The sequence below is a fragment of the Sceloporus undulatus genome, chromosome 6, assembly GCF_019175285.1.
Source record: "Sceloporus undulatus isolate JIND9_A2432 ecotype Alabama chromosome 6, SceUnd_v1.1, whole genome shotgun sequence".
Classification (NCBI taxonomy): domain Eukaryota; kingdom Metazoa; phylum Chordata; class Lepidosauria; order Squamata; family Phrynosomatidae; genus Sceloporus; species Sceloporus undulatus.
In genome coordinates, this window is record NC_056527.1 from 79756818 (window position 1) to 79774999 (window position 18182).

At 39.1% G+C, this 18182-nt stretch overlaps 1 protein-coding gene across 1 annotated transcript; it reads left to right on the forward strand.

Moving 5' to 3' along the window:
* The first annotated feature begins 598 nt into the window (after positions 1 to 598).
* LOC121934343 (interleukin-8-like) lies at positions 599 to 3172 on the forward strand. The gene is made up of 4 exons (XM_042474747.1): positions 599 to 733; positions 1534 to 1669; positions 2029 to 2112; positions 2765 to 3172. Exons 1-4 carry the CDS (start codon positions 670 to 672, stop codon positions 2781 to 2783), a joined length of 303 nt encoding a protein of 100 aa, XP_042330681.1. The 5' UTR covers positions 599 to 669; the 3' UTR covers positions 2784 to 3172.
* The last annotated feature ends 15010 nt before the right edge of the window (positions 3173 to 18182 follow it).

Below are 18182 nucleotides of genomic sequence, written 5' to 3' on the forward strand. Positions count from 1 at the left end.
CTTCATTAGCTTTAGTCTCCCCCAACTATATTATAATGTTGATGGTATGGTAAAATACGACGGCCATCATTGTACAATCTTTAACCGTTATCAAAGCCATCTATACAGATTTGAGATTATATTATACATATTACATCTGTTTAACAAACTTTTAAGATTTGCACATGGCACTGCAAAAATTGTTGCACTGCTTGCTTAATAAAATAACCTTCTTCTGATCTCAGTAGAAAATTTGTATAAAATTAATCTTGTTTGTCATGGGGGACAATATATAAATTGAGTGGGTGGGGGCTTCCTGTATTTAGATAATCTGCTGGACATGAGCACAATCTTCTTTGAAAACCCACCAGAAATGCTGTTAAATCGATTACAAATTCAAAAGATGTAGAAGTAATTAATGAATTAGGCAGCACTGAACTGTGTTTTGCACCCGCAGGAACCACATTGCAATCGGAAGATACGTTACCGCAAGATTTGCTAATGACTCATTTTTTGATAGTGTCTTGCTGGCTTTGGGAATTTCCTCTGACACGCTACTTGCGAGAGCATGATAGTATTTAAGCCAGAGGGTTTGCTGAGCTCTATCAGTCAAGCCCAGACCTTCTCAGGCAAACAAGCCTCCTGCTGCCTCTCAGGACCACAGCCAAGAAAGACATTATTTGCCTCACTATGAATACCAAGGTTATTGCTACACTTCTGGCTTTCTTCCTGGCCTTTGCAGCTCTGACAGAAGGTAAGCAACTTCTCGCTTTAAAGTGCTACTTATATTGGAAAAACATTTCTGCATATTTTTATTTAAGGTTCCCAGGGGACCGTGCTTCCGTCAGGATCCTCTGTTACAAATACCACATTTGTAAAGAGAGGACGTAACTGCATATAATGCAGGAACAGTTTTCCAGCTGTTTCTGCAGCGTAGCCAGATTTTATGAACTTTAAAAAACTGCTGACCCCTTGTGGAAAACACTCAGAAATGTCTTCCATACATTTTAGTGTCTCCCTCTTAGCTTGTGTCAGGCTTTTTCAATTTCTTTTTTATGCAACAAATTCATGGTCCAGAAGCAGGTATTAGAAATGGTAGCTAAATGGAACCTCCAGGTTTCCAAAGCACTATACCTCTAAGTACTGGATGTTGGAATCACACAACAGGGAAAGTCCATAACCATCATACTCCTCATATGATCTGACACCTTACCACTGGAAATAGAATGTTTGACAGATGGACTTTTAGCTGCATCCAGATATATATGTTGTTCCATATCAAACTTCTTTTAATGATGGCCAATAGCATCAATTAATGTGCTAACTGAAATTAACCTCAGTCACACAGAGGTCTATAGCAGTTTATTGCAAGGAATTGCTGAATCTTGTTTTTACGAAACGGGCTCCTTCACTTTTATAATGACATTGAACTAGGTTTAAAGTCCAAACCAAGACTGAGAAGCTTTTGGGAAACGGTTTATAAATTGATTTTTAAAATAACACTGCTTAAGAGTTACATGTTTAACCACTTTCTATTCCTCTATTCCCTTACAGGCGCCTCAATAGCCCGGATGGGGAGTGAACTGCGGTGCCAGTGCATAAACACCCATTCCAGATTCATCCATCCCAGAAACATTAAAGATGTCAAATTAACCCAAAGTGGGCCCCACTGCAAGAATGTTGAAGTCATGTAAGTATACTTATGAGCTTTCATTGTTTATTTCTTTCTCTCTTGATAGATGTGGGGCATAGTCTACTAGGCCATTCTACCATGCAATTCCCCCCTTCTCCCTGAAAGGAATGAGGCAGTATTCTGCAGCTTTCATGTATTTCATAACAGGCCTTCTGTGGGAGAATTTCCCAGTGAATCGGGCCCTAGGATTTTTCCTAAGTTATGAGAAAGGGGAAATAAGATACCAATGATCAATATTATCAATGGCACTAGAACTAAAACTGGTTGCATTTTTTTAATGCAGCAGTAGCAGCCCTTATCAAATAGATCAAATAGATGCCTGACATTTATTGGGGTGTTTTTTGTGTGTGTTGTAGTGCTACTCTCAATGACGGCAGAGAGGTCTGTTTGGAACCCACAGCAAACTGGGTGAAGGTGATCATCAAAGCCATCCTGGAGAAGTAAGTTGTTCTCTTCTCAGTTTTAAAGCACTATTATTTGCATGTTTCTTCAGAAATAAGTCCTACCAACTTCAGTGATGCTTACCCCAAGATAAACATTTGAATGAAGGCTGAGCAAAGGAACGCCTTGGTGTATTGTACCATGTAGATCCAATATGTCTTTTTGTTTGTTCTTGCCACTTCTGCCACACTGCAGATTTGCCTCTACACCAGACAAAAGTTAATATACTTCGGAATCTTAATAATGTCCTAACTGCGGTCAAAATGAAACATCTTTGCACAGGAGACAAGTCATTGACTAAATCAGATAAGCAGTCTCCCATGAGATTTGATACCTCTACAACTGAGTACATCTGACTAGAGATTATCAGAACACATTGATAAACAAGATAATGTATCATAATATTTCTTTCATCAGAAATTCAGAGTTTGGCAAAGTTATTTTTGGATGACAACTTCCATAATCCCCAAGCCAACAAAAGCACTTTATTGTTGGCTAAGGATTCTACAATTTGTCCTCCATAAAGTAACTTTTCCAAGTTACTCTGCTTCCTATAAATTGAATTAGATCTTTATTGGACCAAGAATTTTTCACTGTGTTCCAATGAACATTTCCAGCTTCTAACGTCTTCCTGTTTTTCCTTTATTCCAGGGCTCAAGCCAATGTCTAATCACAAATAGAAGGAAAGCCACTGAGCGTTTCTCCCATATTGCTTCATTGAAAGAAACTGAGCCATTTCAAGCAAGCCTACTTTTTGAAAAGAGACTTTTATAACCAAGAAGATATATAATATACATATAGAGTCTTATGTATGTATTTATTTGATAAGTGCATTGCTAGAAAGACTTGAGAAGAATATTTAATATACGGGTTAAAAAAATGGAAGCAGAAGGATGAGGTGGAAAATGAAGGTTTGGAAAGCAGAACACATAGGTGAACGCAGGTGAAAGGACGGTACAGCTGTGCTTACATCACACCAACTGTTATTACAACAAAGCAAATTGGCAACAGATCCTGTTCCTCTGGGGCATGTGCAGACAACTAGTACAACTGCATTAACTGCATAAATAAAAAAAAAAAAACAAATCGTGAATCAGAGTGAGCCTCAAGGCTACTTGTTGTGAGTCAGCAGCAGTTGGAGTGTCCGTCTCAGGAGAAAATACAGGTTCAAATCCCTATTCAATCATGAAACTCACTAAATTACCTTGGGCTAGTCACTATCTCTTAGGCAAACCTACCTCAATGGGTTGTTGTGAGACTCAGTGGGAGAAAACTATGTATACTGTGCCAGGCACTGCAGCAATCATGAAGAGCCTTTTTGAAATGTATACTATTTCCTGTGTGAGTGGTATACTAATATTATTATTTATTTAACATAGCCAAATCTGAACTCTTATTTATTATACAAGGCATTCTTTGTGACAGAATGTTAAAATTGTAATATATAAGTGGCGGAAGTATTTATTTCAACTGTTTGTAAAAGAGTAGCTTGGACCTCTTCTAACTTGAGAGAATTCCATGCACAGAAATGGCATTTGGTTTGTACCTTTGTATCTGAGATAACATGTGCCTTTATTTATCTTATTTATTGAACAATAATGTCCAACTCTGTCAAAATATTTTTGTACACATTTTGTACACTGATTAAATTATTTCATTGCTGAAATACAGTTTGCTTGTCGTTTTTAATATTGTACTTGAAATGGTCATTGACATTCTTTGCACACAGATCTTGCAAAATTACCATTTCAATTTCTTTAATGGTCACAGGGTCTTCCATCTTGTTTTACCCCTATCTTCTCCTACTCCTTGTCATGCAGCAGCAATGGTGCCACTGCTTTCAGTTAGCAACATGAATAGCAATAGCAAGTACATTTCTATACCACCTATCAGTGCACTTAAGCACTCTCTAAGTGGTGTACAATGTGTAAGCTAATTGCCTCCACCAAGATGGGTACTCATTTTAGCAACCTACAGAAGGATGTCAGCCTGAGTTGACCCTGAGCCCCTGGCTGGGATTGAACTCACAACTTTGTGGCTTGTAAGTGAGTGGCTGCAATACCAGTACCACTGTGCCACCAGTGAAGTTAAGAGTGAGGGAATGAATGAAGAATAATACCTTGCCCAAAGTGGTAGATTGGACACTGGCTGATAATTATCCATTATAGCAAGATTCAAGGATGGCTTTTTCAACAAAAGCCTCACAACTGCCTCCTTTCGGCAAATTGGAACACTTCTTTGTTGCGGGGAGGCACTAACTGCCCCTTTCATCCTCTCACCCAATCCCTCTCTTATTATTCGTAATAAGCCAGTATCACCAGTAAAGAAATGGATTGCAAAAGTAAAGTAAAATAAAATAAAGATCTGATTAAACTACACTCAGAGTGTAGACAAACACTTTCCATGGTTCCTGGACTTGCTAAAAGCTGAAACACAGTGATGGAGGGGGGGGGGGATGAAACTGATGGGTTGGATTTACATGATTAAAATGAATATTAATAACATTCATGGGTACAATAACTTGCATAATATGCAAATCAGATGCCCAGATTTGGGCAACTGGAATATGGAGATTCTTGTCACAAACAAATTGACTCTGAAGAATCTTGAGACTTCAAATGCATTTTACAAGTACAGTACCTTGAATTCCAGCTGAAGCTTAGATCCTCTACTTTAAGGGGCAATCACTCTCTTACCCTGCTCTTTGCTAACATTTGCTTTTAAGATTATAACTAGAAGATAAGTGGAATTCCAAGATTCCATTAAGAACACTAGAAAAACCCTAAGTTACATGACTTGTCAGTCTCCTTGCAAAATACTGTGCCTTACACCCTTTCAGATGTTTTCCATTGCCCCTCCAAACTCTAAGATAAATGTTCCCAACAAGGGGTGCATGTACCCCCTGGGATACACATCAGGACATTAATGGGTATGCAATTTTTTAAGTAATGGTGGAATAATAATAATAATAATAATAATAGAGGAGACTGCAAAGCAGGAGCTGCTATTTCCACTGGGCACACATGTAAAAAAGTGAAGCGACAAGAGCTGATGATAGGTGAGAAGAGAGTGGGATGGAGTGCCAGCTCAAAGTGGTGCCATTAATTGGGCAACTACTTCCTCTGAGTCCACTTCCCAGTCCTTCCTTAGCACTCTCACCACTTTTTCCTCCCTTAAGGCTAGAATGGGGATTGGCAGAGTGAGGGATGGAAAGAAGAGAGGGAGCAAAGGACGGCAGAGAAAGGCAGCTCTCTGTGGTGCTTGTTGCCAACTCATCTGTGCCTGCACTCATGGTGGCTTTCCACCATTGCTGATATATGGCAGTATCTTCTTCAGAAATGTCTTTGGGGTTGGCTGTCGCTCAGGAGGGCTGGTTTGGATAGTTGTTGATATTGGTTGCTTGCCTTGCTTGCCAGAGAGAGAGAGAGAGAGAGAGAGAGAGAGTCCACCACCCTTCAAAGCAGTTATTAATGGCTGTTATATAGTTTTATAAAGGTATGTTATAAATATTTTAAATAAAATAAATAGAGCTCAATGTTGTTATTGCTGCTTCTATTATTATTATTATTATTATTATTATTATTATTATTATTATTATTATTCCCCACCCAATGGACAGAATCCAGTAAAGTCAACTTTTAAAATTTAAGTACACTCAGCTCTCCATATCTGAGAGTTTGCCATCACCACTCCTTGGTAATTCTTCCTATTCCCAACCAAAGATGGAGGCAGTTGTGTGAATGTGAACATGGCAGCCTTGAGCTTCAGGACTGGAGAGCACAAGAATAGATCCCATCAACCCCCTCCTGAAGGCTGAGGCCAAAGCCTCAATGTGCATACAACACCTTCCTCCTAAAGCTGTAAGCTTTTGTGTCAATGGGAATACAAGAATCTCCAGCTTCAAAAGTGGGGAATAGGATCCTTCTTGAAGCAAACACTTCCAGCTTTGGGATTGGGGAGCAAGAAGGATCCTTACTCCTCACTCCTGAAGCTGGAGATTCTTGTATGGCCGTTGATGGAAAGACCCCCAGCTTTGGAAATGGGGAGCAAGAAGGATCCTACTCTCCACTTCTGAAGCTGCTGTGAGACCACAAGCTAAACATAAATCAACAATGTGATGCAGCAGATAAAAAAGCTAATGGAAGCCTAGGCTTAACAGGAAAGAACAGCAACTATATTAGTTTCAAACATTTCTAGCATGAAGGATAAAGTTATGGGAACAGACTACCAAATGAACAAAAGTTGGGAACCACTGCTCTAGGGGATTACAGAAAAGGTCTCACTATTATGGGCAGTTTGGGACTCTCCATCAGTTGGTGAATTACATTCTCATCACTCCCAGCATAGTTCATGCTAGGAGCTCATGGGAACTGCAGTACATTAACATCCAGAGAGCCACACATCCTCCATCCTTGCCCTACAGAGTCTGGAGCCCTGGACTTGATAGCTCTTTTTCAGTGCTTCCACTTCAGCACTTGACTCAGCCTGAATATGTCTTGCTGTACCAGTCTTTCTTTGGAGATTTACTCAAACTCGAAAGATCCCATGCGCCCTCCCCTCATATTCAGACACAGCATAAGGGAGGGACAAACATAAATCCCCATGCCCTCTCCCTTTTGAGAGGTTTACAAAAACCTAATGGCTATTCACATCCTCTTTCCAAGGAAGCCAAAGTCTTGAGGGTGACCCCTCAGTCCCCCTTTCTTCCCATGAACAGACCTCACACTTTGGGGCAGGACCTTGTATGTAGGTAATGTGTGTGGCATCTTGTCAAGATAAACTGCAACTCCACACACTCCACCTCCTTTTCCATGGAAACAAGCTGGTTAGTATGACTTTTCATTTTCACTCTCCTACTCTCTTATCAGAAAAAAAAGCCTTTACAAGCAACCAATACATTGCCATCTCATTGTGCTGTTCCAGCAGAACACAGATTCTGGGAAAGGTCTACTCTTTTCTCTGCTGCTCCTCCTGAGGGCTGCCCAGTGAGTTTTATATATCTATGCTGTTCCTTTTTTGTAGAAGTGAGGTTGCCCGACTCGCTGGGCTGGCCAATTTGTAGCGAGGGGGAGCACTGTGGTGCTGCCATGGCTCCTGGCCCCAGTCCCCAGCCTCGGCCAGCACCTTCCTAGGAGCTGCTGGAGCCTGAAAATGGCTCAGATTGGCTGGCCAGGGCAGCAGGAAGGGAAGACTTCCAGCTCCGGCAAGCTTACAAGTCCCAGTATGCACCGGGAGCTGGAAGTGGGCCCTGATTGGTCCAGCCACCGGAAAGAGGGGACTTCTGGCCCCTTCCAATTGGTCAGGGGACCTATTTATGGCCACGTGGCTTAGTGGAGGGCATCATTCTGACTTGTATCACCCTACACTCCCACTTTGGTTTACTTCTGCAGGAGGGTTGCAGGTGTTGCTGTCACAACTTTCTGGGGGCGGTAGCATGGGTTGTGGGTCTGGTGACCATGGCTATCTATGCTACAGAGCACAGATTATCAGAGTTCCATAGGGACCCAGGGTGCTGGGATGGAGAAGGGGTCGCCAATGCAGGGACAAACCCCTGATCAGCTTCCCACAGTGACAAGGGATGGAGTTCGGACATCCAGAGACCCCTTTTCATCCCGGGGCCCAGCCATGAGCAGTCAATGGGATTCATTGATCAACAGTCACATTGGTCATGATGCCAAATGCTGACCCATGCCCCGGGCCAACCCCTACGGTTAGCTGTAGTTAATAAAGTGATGGTCTTTTTCTTCCATATCATGGTCTCTGTGTATTTCTTATCTGTGGTGTCCCCTCCCCTGCAAGTGCTAGGTCAGCAGCTTTTCTGCAGAAAAAATACAGCCAGGCTTATGATTGGGAAAGGGTGCTCCTAGAACAGGGATGGGGAACTGCAGCCCATGAAGTCACCTCCAAAACATTAGTTGAAACATTAACTTGATATTTGAAATCCATGGATGCTCAAGTCCCATTAAATATAATGGCATAGCAAAATGGTGTCCCTTATATAAAATAGAAAATCAAGGTTTGCTATTTGGAATTATACTTTTTAAAGAATATTTTCTAACTGTGGATGCTTGAAATTGTGGATACAAAAATCTGTGGATAAAGAGAGCTGACTGTATTTATTTACTGCACTTCTAAACTGCCTCTCCCCCCCCCCCCCCCGAAGGCTGCATGGTTGACAGAACTGTAGGAATAGCTGAGTTCTTCCTGCCTAGGCTGTCACTTAAATTTAAGGTGAAGTAGCTTTAATGGATGCAGCAGAGGTTAGCCCTGCTCTGTGAAAGTTGGCAGCCACTATGGTCTGTCAAGCTTTGTCTCCTCTTGGATTACATCTACAACCAGCTTTTTACATACACAGTCAACCCACCACATTTGCAGCTTTGACTTTTGCAGGTTTGATTATTCACAGATTTGATTAATGTGTTCTCTCTAGGGATCTCATTCTCTGGGTCTTCCAGCTTGATATCCACCAATGTCCACCAGAAGTCGTGCTGGAAGACCTAGAGGTTCCTAGAAAAAACACTTCTCTGGGTATTTGGCAATCTTTCAGAGCAATTCTATGGTCAGCTTCCAGCAGATATTGATCACAGAATTGCACTGGAGGGCCTAGCAATTCCTAGAGAGGTGGTCTCTCAGGTTAAAAAACAACAACAGTGTTTTATTATTTGTAGTTTTTCCACTTTTATGGGGATCTTGCGCCCCTAACCCTAGCAAATGTACATGGCCCACTGTAATAATACAGGCAAACTATTGTCTTACCTAGAGGACAGGAATAGTGACAGTTCTAGGTTTTGTAGCCTCTTGGGTAAGGTGTCCCCTTCCTTTTATGTTCATGTATCACCATGTATCCCTATCTACAAAAAGGAGACAACAACTATAGAACCATAGCACTAATATTCCATGAAAACAAAATCATTCTCAAAATTCTACAACACAGACTCCAATCATACATGGAGAGAGAAATCCCAGAGGTCCAAGTGGGATTCAGGAAAGGAAGAAGCACAAGGGACCATATTGCAAACATAAAATGGCTAATGGAGTGCATCAGAGAGTTCCAAAAGAAAATCAGCATATGCTTTATAGACTACAGCAAAGCCTTTGACTGCATAGATCATGAAAGGCTATGGAATGTCCTTAAAGACATGGGAGTGCCAACAAATCTGATAGTCTTGATAAGGAATCTGTACTCAGGACAAGAGGCTACTGTCAGAACAGAACATGGAGAAACAGAATGGTTCCCAATTGGCAAAGGAGTCAGACGAGGCTGCATTTTATCACCCTACTTGTTCAACCTATATGCAGAACATATTGTAAGAAAAGCAGGCTTGGACACAGAAAAAGGAGGAGTGAAAATAGGAGGAAGGAATATCAACAAACTGAGATAACACAGATGACACCATAATACAAGCTGAAAACCTCAAAGACCTGGAACAACTACTAAGAAAGATCAAGGAAGAAAGTGCAAAGGCAGGCCTATTGTTGAACATAAAGAAAACAAAAATAATGACTACAAAAAACCTACAGAAATCTGAATTAGACAACAAAGAAATAGAAATAGTAAAAGAATTTTCATACCTGGGATCAAACATTGATAGAAATGGAGACCACAGCCAGGAAATTAGAAGAAGATTAAGAATGGCAAAGACAGCTATGAAAAAACTAGAGAAGATCCTAAAAAGCAAGGATATACAACTGAGCACAAAAGTTAAAATCATACAAGCCATTGTACTCCCTATTGCCATGTACAGATCTGAGAGCTGGACAGTTAAGAAGGAGGATAGGAGGAAAACCAATTCATTCGAAATGTGGTGCTGGAGAAGAGTGCTAAGGATTCCATGGACAGCCAAAAAGTTTTTTTAAAAAAGGGGTCCAGGAGCAGATCAAGCCAGAAATCTCCCTAGAAGCCAAGATGACAAAATTCAGGTTGTCATAGTTTGGACACATAATGAAAAGGCATGAATCATTGGAAAAAACAGTAATGCTAGGAAAGGTAGAGGAAAGAAGAAAGAGAGGAAGGTTGCATACAAGATGGATAGATTCTATTAAAGAGATCATGAATATGAGTTTGCAGTGGAGGACAGAGGGTCTTGGGGATGTCTCATCAGCAGGGCCAGCATGGGTTGAGAACGACCTCAGGGCAGTTAATAACAAAAATCACCACTGCACATTCATTTGGCTGCTTTCTCTAGACCGTCAGCTTTCATGGAAAGGGGAACTACAGATGACCTTAAAAGTTGTCAAGAACAAAAAAATAATAGTGGGAAGGGGAAGTGGAAGTTACATTTTCCGCCCTCATATTCTTTAGTGGAAGGACATCTGGAGTCCATCATGTCAGGGTAAGTTCAAAAATGAGACCTCCCTCAGGCACAGGAATGGTTGCCAGGCTGAATTTTCTGAAAAAGAGCCCTTACAGACTAGGTAAGGCAGAGATGATGAAGGGGCAGCAATGGTGAATGGACCAAATTCTCCAGTCAGCTGTTGTTGTGTTGTTGAATGCAGTCCAACAACATCCACAGCCTCACAAGCCCAATTTCTGTAGAACTGCATTGGGCACTTGTCCAGTGTACTAAGTCTTCAACTGGCTTTAGCTCTAGCCAGCAGGTGGGGTGGGGGAACAATGGGAGCTGTACACCAGCAATATCTGGAGAACTTCAAGCTGTCCTCCTCTGTTTTGGAAGAACAGGCCAAATGCTTTGGTTCTTGGTCCATCAGCCTTTTCCAAATTCTGCCTCATTACCTGCTTGGTTTGATGCTGAGCTTAGTATGAACACCTGATCAGCATAGCCCACACCAGCCCAGAACTCCCAAGCTCAAGTCATCAGCTGGCCTGAGCCTCCCGGGCATGGAATTGCAGGCACGTTCCTTCTCTATCAAGTTGGCATTAACAGGGTCATTGGCTACCACTTAGCATACATCTGCACTTCAGAAATAATCCTGGTTGACACTGCTTTAGCGGCCATGGCTCAATGCTATGGAATTCTGGGAACTGTAGTTTTGTAAGACATTTAGCCTTCCACGTCAGAGACCTTTGCAGCCCCAGCAAACTACAGTTCTCAGAATTCCATAGCATTGAGCCACGGGAGTTAAAACTAGATTATTTCTGCAGTGCGGATGCAGCCCTAATGAACTATAGCAAAGGAATGGGAGACACACATATTTTTCTATTCTATTCTTCCCCTCCCAAATAAACTTCATCATCTCTCCTTGCCAGATCTTGAAAATTTTCTCTGGTATTCTGATTGATAAGGTTTGAAAAAGAAATAAAATTTTTGGAAGGGCACACATTTTTACTGCTGAGATTCTTCCCAATAATGATAGGTGTAATTTGTTCCACTTTATGAAGTTCCCTTTGATTTCTTTCCATACTTTAACATAGTTATTATCGAACAGTTCATTTGATTTCTTTGTCAATTCTACCCCTAAATATCTAACACGTTTCTTTACTGTCATACCTGTACCCTCCTGTAATAGTAGGTCTTCTCTTGCTTTCATATTCTTCGTAATAATTGTAGATTTACTCAGGTTTACTCTACATCCGCTTACTTTTCCAAAATCATCTAGGTGTCTCATCAAAGAATCCGCATTTTCTAAGGGGCTTTCCAAATTTATTACTAAGTCATCAGCATATGCTTCTATTTTGTATTCATACTTTTTTATCTTTAGTCCTTTCAGATTTCTGTCCAATTTAATTTTTCTAATCAGTGTCTCAATAACAATTAAGAATAGGAGGGGGGAGAGTGGGCATCCTTGACGGGTACCTCTTTTAATTGGAAAGGAGCTAGTTTTTTCACCATTAATAAAAATACTCGCTTTTTGTTCCTTATATAGTTCTTTTATCCTTTTACAGAAATTATCACCTATATTCATTGCCTCCAATAATATTAGTAAGGTGTCCCATCTAACCGAATCAAACGCTTTTTGTAGGTCTATAAAGAATATGCCTGCCTGTTTGTCATTATGTCTATTATAGTATTCCAGGATATTTAAAATGTATCTGACATTTTCTCTTAGTTGTCTCCCTGGGAGAAACCCTCTTTGATCTTCTCCAATCAAATTTTTAAGGCAGCTTTTAAGTCTTTTAGCCAGTATAGAGGTATAAATTTTATAATCGGCATTCAGCAATGATATGGGCCTGTAATTGTTAGGGTCGTCAGCTTCTTTATTATCTTTTAAGATTAAAGTAATATTAGCATCCTTCCAAGATTCAGGTACTTTTTTTAACAATGCGTTTCTAAAGACTAATTGTAGGGGGTATCCCAGTTCCTCTTTAAACATTTTATAGAATGATAGTGGGAGCCCATCTGTTCCTGGAGATTTATTCTTTTTTCCTTCCTGGATAGCCTCCATAATCTCCTCAATTGAGATGTCCTTATCCAACATATTTTTTTGTTCCTCATCTAATTTCATAATATCTTCTTTCGAGATCCATTCATTCAATGGTACGCTATTTGGTTCCACATTATCATATAAAGATTTGTAATATTTGACAAATACTTGTTTGATTTCCTCCTGTTTTGACTTAATTTCCCCATCACTCTTAACTTTATATATATGATTTCTTTTTTTTCTTTTCCTTTAATCTATATGCCAGCCATTTCCCTACTTTATTTGCATGTTCAAAATTCTGTAATTTCGTTGCTTTCAATTTATTCCCTAATTCTTGATTCAATAATGAGTCTAACTGTTTTTGGAGCATCTTAATTCTCCCCTTTATTTCTTTATTCTCTAGTTCCTTTGCTAGTTTCACCTCTTCATCTTTTATTTTTGTATTTATTTTATTAATATTTATTACCTGCTCTCTCCTTTTCCTACAGCTTTGTTGAATAAAAAAACCTCTAAAAACGGCTTTAGCTGCATCCCAAACTGTTTCTATACTTACACCTTTATTCAGATTTTCTTTGAAAAAATTTCTGATCATAATTCTGGCTCTTTCACATATCTTTGGGTCTAGAAGTAGATCTTCACGCATTCGCCATTCAAACCTTTTCCTTTTACCCTTTAGAGTAGCTTTCAACATATTATGGTCTGAAATAGACCTGGGTAATATTTCCATCTCTTCCAAATCTCTCACTAGTGATTTGCTAACTAATACCATATCAATTCTAGCCATTGAATCATGCCTATTTGAGTAAAACGTAAAATCCATTTTTTCCCCATATAGTTGCCTCCATGCATCTATTAAATTTAGATTTTCAACCATCTCAAAGAAGGAGTTAGGAAGCTTGCCTTGTCTTTCTTCTATTTCCCTTTTAGCTAATCTATCCAATCTTGGCTCCCACACTCCATTAAAATTCCCTATTACAATTATGTCTTCATACAGTAGTTTAGTTAATTTCCCCTGTAATGTGGTATAAAATTTACTTTTATTTTTTAAGGGACAATACACTCCCACGATTAGAATCTTCCTATCCTCTACTATGGTCTCTACCCCTACATAATGTCCTTCATTGTCATTTATGACTTCTTTAGATTCCCATTGATTGTTAATATAAAGTAGTACTCCTCTTTTCCTTTTGGGAGCTGCAGATACATATTCTTTCCCTAATTTTTGTCTAACAATTAATCTTCTGTCCTTTGTGATAATGTGCGACTCCTGAATGCATATTATATCTGCTTTGTGTTTAGTTATTAATGTGAAGACCTTACTCCTTTTCGTAGATGAGTTCAAGCCTCTTACATTCCACGACACTATTTTCATCTTTAGCATTGAATTCAGAAAAACCAAGCAAACAGCAGCAGCAACAACAACAGATAAAAAAAGAGACAAGAACCTATCTCCCACCCTCCCCCACACTCCCCTACCCTTCTAAATACAGAGACCTGATCTCTTTGCAAAATTTACACTTAACTCATTCACCAATTGGTGTAATTGTAACATCAGATGGGGTATTTTTTCCCCTCTTTTCTTCTTCTTCTAATCTTCTTGTTACTTGTCTTGTCTGTATTCTTTCTGGGAATCTTTTTCCGAATCTTTCCTTGTCTGGGCTGTCCCCTTTGTTCTTTTCAATATCTTTTCTATATTTACTCCAGAAATCTTTTGCATTAGATAAAGAGTCCAAAATATATTTCTTCTGTTTCCATGTCACTGTAATTCCTTCTATCTCATTCCACCTGAATGGTATATTATATACCTTCAGCTGGTCCGTTATGAAATGGTAATCGTGTCTCGATCTTAGCGTTCTAGTAGAGATGTCCTTAAAGATCTGGATTCTTCTCCTATCAATTAACAAATCTTTATCATAACTATTCTGGATGATCAGGTCCCGAGTCTGACGTCGCACACATTGTACCAAAATATCTCTGGGTAGAGACTTGATTCTTGCTGTTCTTGTGGAGATGCGGTAGATCTTATCTATCTCCCAGGGGAAGGTTTCAGCTGATTCCTGCACAAAATCTGCTAAGATTGGAACCAATAATTTGTATAAATCTTCATTTTCTGCCTCCGGAATTCCTCTTAGCTTCAGCGAAGATTCCCTTAGTTTATTTTCCATTTTAATTATATATATTCTGTCTTCTTCCTTTTCTTGAATTAGTCTCTTCAATTGTGTCTCCATTTGTTTTTGCTCAGTCTCAATATTTTCCACCTTTGCCTCTGTTTGTTTTTGGTCAGTCTGTAATTTCTCAATTTTCTCTGTTATTCCTCCTATTTCCTTAACAATGGTCTCTAAGTTCAGATTTATCCCTTTCAGTTCTTGGCGTAATTCTCCCCTTATTTCTTCCTTCATCTCATTTTTAATTCTTTCATTATCTTCCCTTATCCCAGTCCTTATTTTCTGTAACTCCTCTGCCAAGGATTCACCTTGCTCGAGGTTTTTCCCTGAGTTCCCGAATAAAATTAAAAGTAATGCAAGATGCTAAAGAAAGAGGAGATTTGGCAGTTCCTAACCTCATACTATATTATGAAGCAAACTGCCTGATTTGGTTAAAAGAATGGATGACGTTAAAGGACAAAAAATTAATAGAATTAGAATATATTCAAAATTTGGAAAAAATATAAGGAAAGAATTGTTATTGGCTTACCAAAATGGGCTTCCCCTTTGGAAGCCCTATATAGAACAGAAATGTATAGAGAAGGGGATTGGCCCACTTATAAAGATCTGTTAAAGATAAAAGAGAAAAAAATTGAGTCTAAAACCCAACAGGAACTAGGCTTAGTAGATATAAACTTAAATTGGTTTGAATATCGGCAAATTCAAGAAAGAGCAAAGGAGGACTTAAAAGTATGGGGAGCTACGGAGAAAAAATCTGAATTGGGAGATATATTAGGTATGAAGGAGAGTAAAAGAGGACTCATGGGAAAGATATATAATTTATTACTAACTTGGCATACTGAACAGGAGGTTATCAAGGAATCTATGTTAAGTTGGGCAAAAGATATTGGCCATCCTATTAATTTAGATTTATGGGAGAAAGCGTGGAAACATAATATTAGATATACGGCGGCTCAAAATTTAAAAGAGAATTGGTACAAAATGTACTTTAGATGGCATCTGACACCAGTGAAATTAGCTAAAATAAATAACAAAACAAATAATCTTTGTTGGAAGTGTGGTTGCACAACAGGCACCTACTTCCACTGTTGGTGGACCTGTAAGAAGGCTAAAAAATTTTGGGATGAGATAATAGGTGAGATAAATATAATGTTAAATATTAAGCGGAAAAAAAAACCCCGGAAAGTATCTTGTTGGGGATGTTTGAAGATAAAGTGAGCCAAAAATATGTAAAGATCTTGACATATATGGTTTCTGTTGCTAGGATCTTATATGCCAAAAGATGGAGAGTCAAGGAAACTCCCAGTGTAGAAGAATGGGTCAGTTACCTATATGATATGATGCAGATGGACAGACTCTCAAGCATGACGAAAAATATTTCATACAGCAAAATAGAGGAAGAATGGACAAAAGTATTAGAATACATGAAGATGAAATGGAAAGATATCCTAATAGTATATTAGATTAAGATAAGACAGTGTATAAACTTGTAGGTAGATTCTATGTAACATCTGGTGTGCCTTTCTTTCCTCTCTACCTTAGCTCTGCTGTTAAAAATGAAAGATAACATTGAGATAATGGTGGTCTTTCTCTATATACAATTATGCTCCTTTTTGATGTTTTGGGAATAATCTGCTATACATAGAATGATAAGATAGAAAGAGGATAAATTGTCTCTTGGTTTAAACGTTATAAGAATATATCTTTGGGAATGTATAAGATTATTCGTGTTCTGCTCAGTAGAATGGAAATCTTTTTTTATATATATACTGAATAGTATGATTTAATAGAGTACCAGAAAATATAAAGAGAAGGCGGTGGAAGACATGGTATGAAAGAGAAATTGTGTTGAGGTAAACACAAGGAGTGTTAGCTGGTCAGTTTCTTTTAATATGTGAGATGACTGTGTTAAATGTATTTAATGTTTGAAGTAAGATGTATTTTATTTTTTATTTTCTTATTTTTATTTTTCCCCCTTGTTTTGATTTGATTTGATTTACTGTTTAGATTCAGTCGTGTATGTGTTGTATGTGTATAAATTCCACAATAAAGTCTATTGAAATTAAAAAATAAAATAAAAAATAAAAAATATATATTTTTCTATTCTATTCTATTAGCATGTTATTTTCATACTGGTTTACCATTTTCTCCCAGTATGCTTCAAGGTTTCTGACTTGAGCCACCAGACATAAGGAAGCAGCAGCAGTGGTGCCAATGACGTGGGGGGTGGGAGTGGGCAGGGGAAAGAACCCACTACAGATTTTAACTCAGGAGCTATCCAAAACTGTGGTTTCACAGACAGGGTCTCCCATCCCTTTAAAGGATGGACTAAAATCCTGAGCAGATTCACCACCTTACTCATATTGGAGCTGCCCATGTTAGAGACCTCATGCCCTCAGTTCCTGAGAAGACCACACAGCTGCAGGTTGAACAGCAAATGCTGTTTAATCTTTTGCAATGTTTCATTCATGTCAGTATTTTAATATTTTAAATGCTCTTGGGTATCTTGGCCAAAAAAAAGGTGGGTGTATGAATGCTGTATGAATCAAACATATGAAGTGGTTTGGCAGGATGGGTAGAGCCAGTAGCATCTAGGATGGCATTAACCTACTCTGATAAAAGAATTGCTTGGATGCTGCTGTGCCTACTGACCTTTTCTTCACACTGGCTCCTGGCCAGGTCTAGTTGACAGTTACCTCAATTAGTATCAGGTAGTACCTGGGCAAGTCACATTATTTCAGCCTCAGAGGGTGACAATGGCAAACCCCCTTTGTAGAAACGTACCAAGAAAACCACATGATAGGTTTGCTGTAGTGTAGAGTTGCTTTCAACCTGAAGGCACACAACAGCAGCAACAACATCATACAGTAATGCAATCATTTTACATCCATGGCCTCTTTGCAAACTTTCTTTTTTAAAAAAAAGTTATAGCTGTTGTGGCTGACCCTATTACTCAACACGCCAAGTGCTTTTTCAGGACATTCTGTGGAAACAAACAAGAGAGATAACAGCAGGAAAAAAACCCAAAAGGATTCCCAACATTGCACATTACAGGACAAACTACTGTCATCTATGTGTTGGAAAGTATGACATTTTGTTTACAGCTAGAACAAAAGGGATCTTTTAAAGCAATAAATTTAGCATCTGATTCATGCCGTTGAAAGATGTTTTGCAAAACAAACCAAAAAGACAAAAGGCTTTCCCTCTAAGAGTCACTATCAAAACAGATTCAGGAAGTATCTGTTCAGAAGAGATTGAAGGAACATGCCAAATCCCAAAATATCAGAAATACTGCATAAGAATATCACTGTTTTATCCTATAATGTAATGGTAATCATCTTCCACATAGCTTTGCCATGTTCTGGTTCTCCAGATCCCAGCAACTTAATTTCCAGATAATGCAAAAAGATTGCTAATTGATGTTCATCAAATACTGGAAGTCTGTCATGGTAGTTGGCGTTTCTCTTTGCCAGACTACAGATTGAGGCTGCATCTGCACTGAAGAAATAATGCAGTTTGATACCACTTTAACTGTCATGGCTCCATGCTATGCTTGCAATTTGTTGTGAAACCAGAGCTCT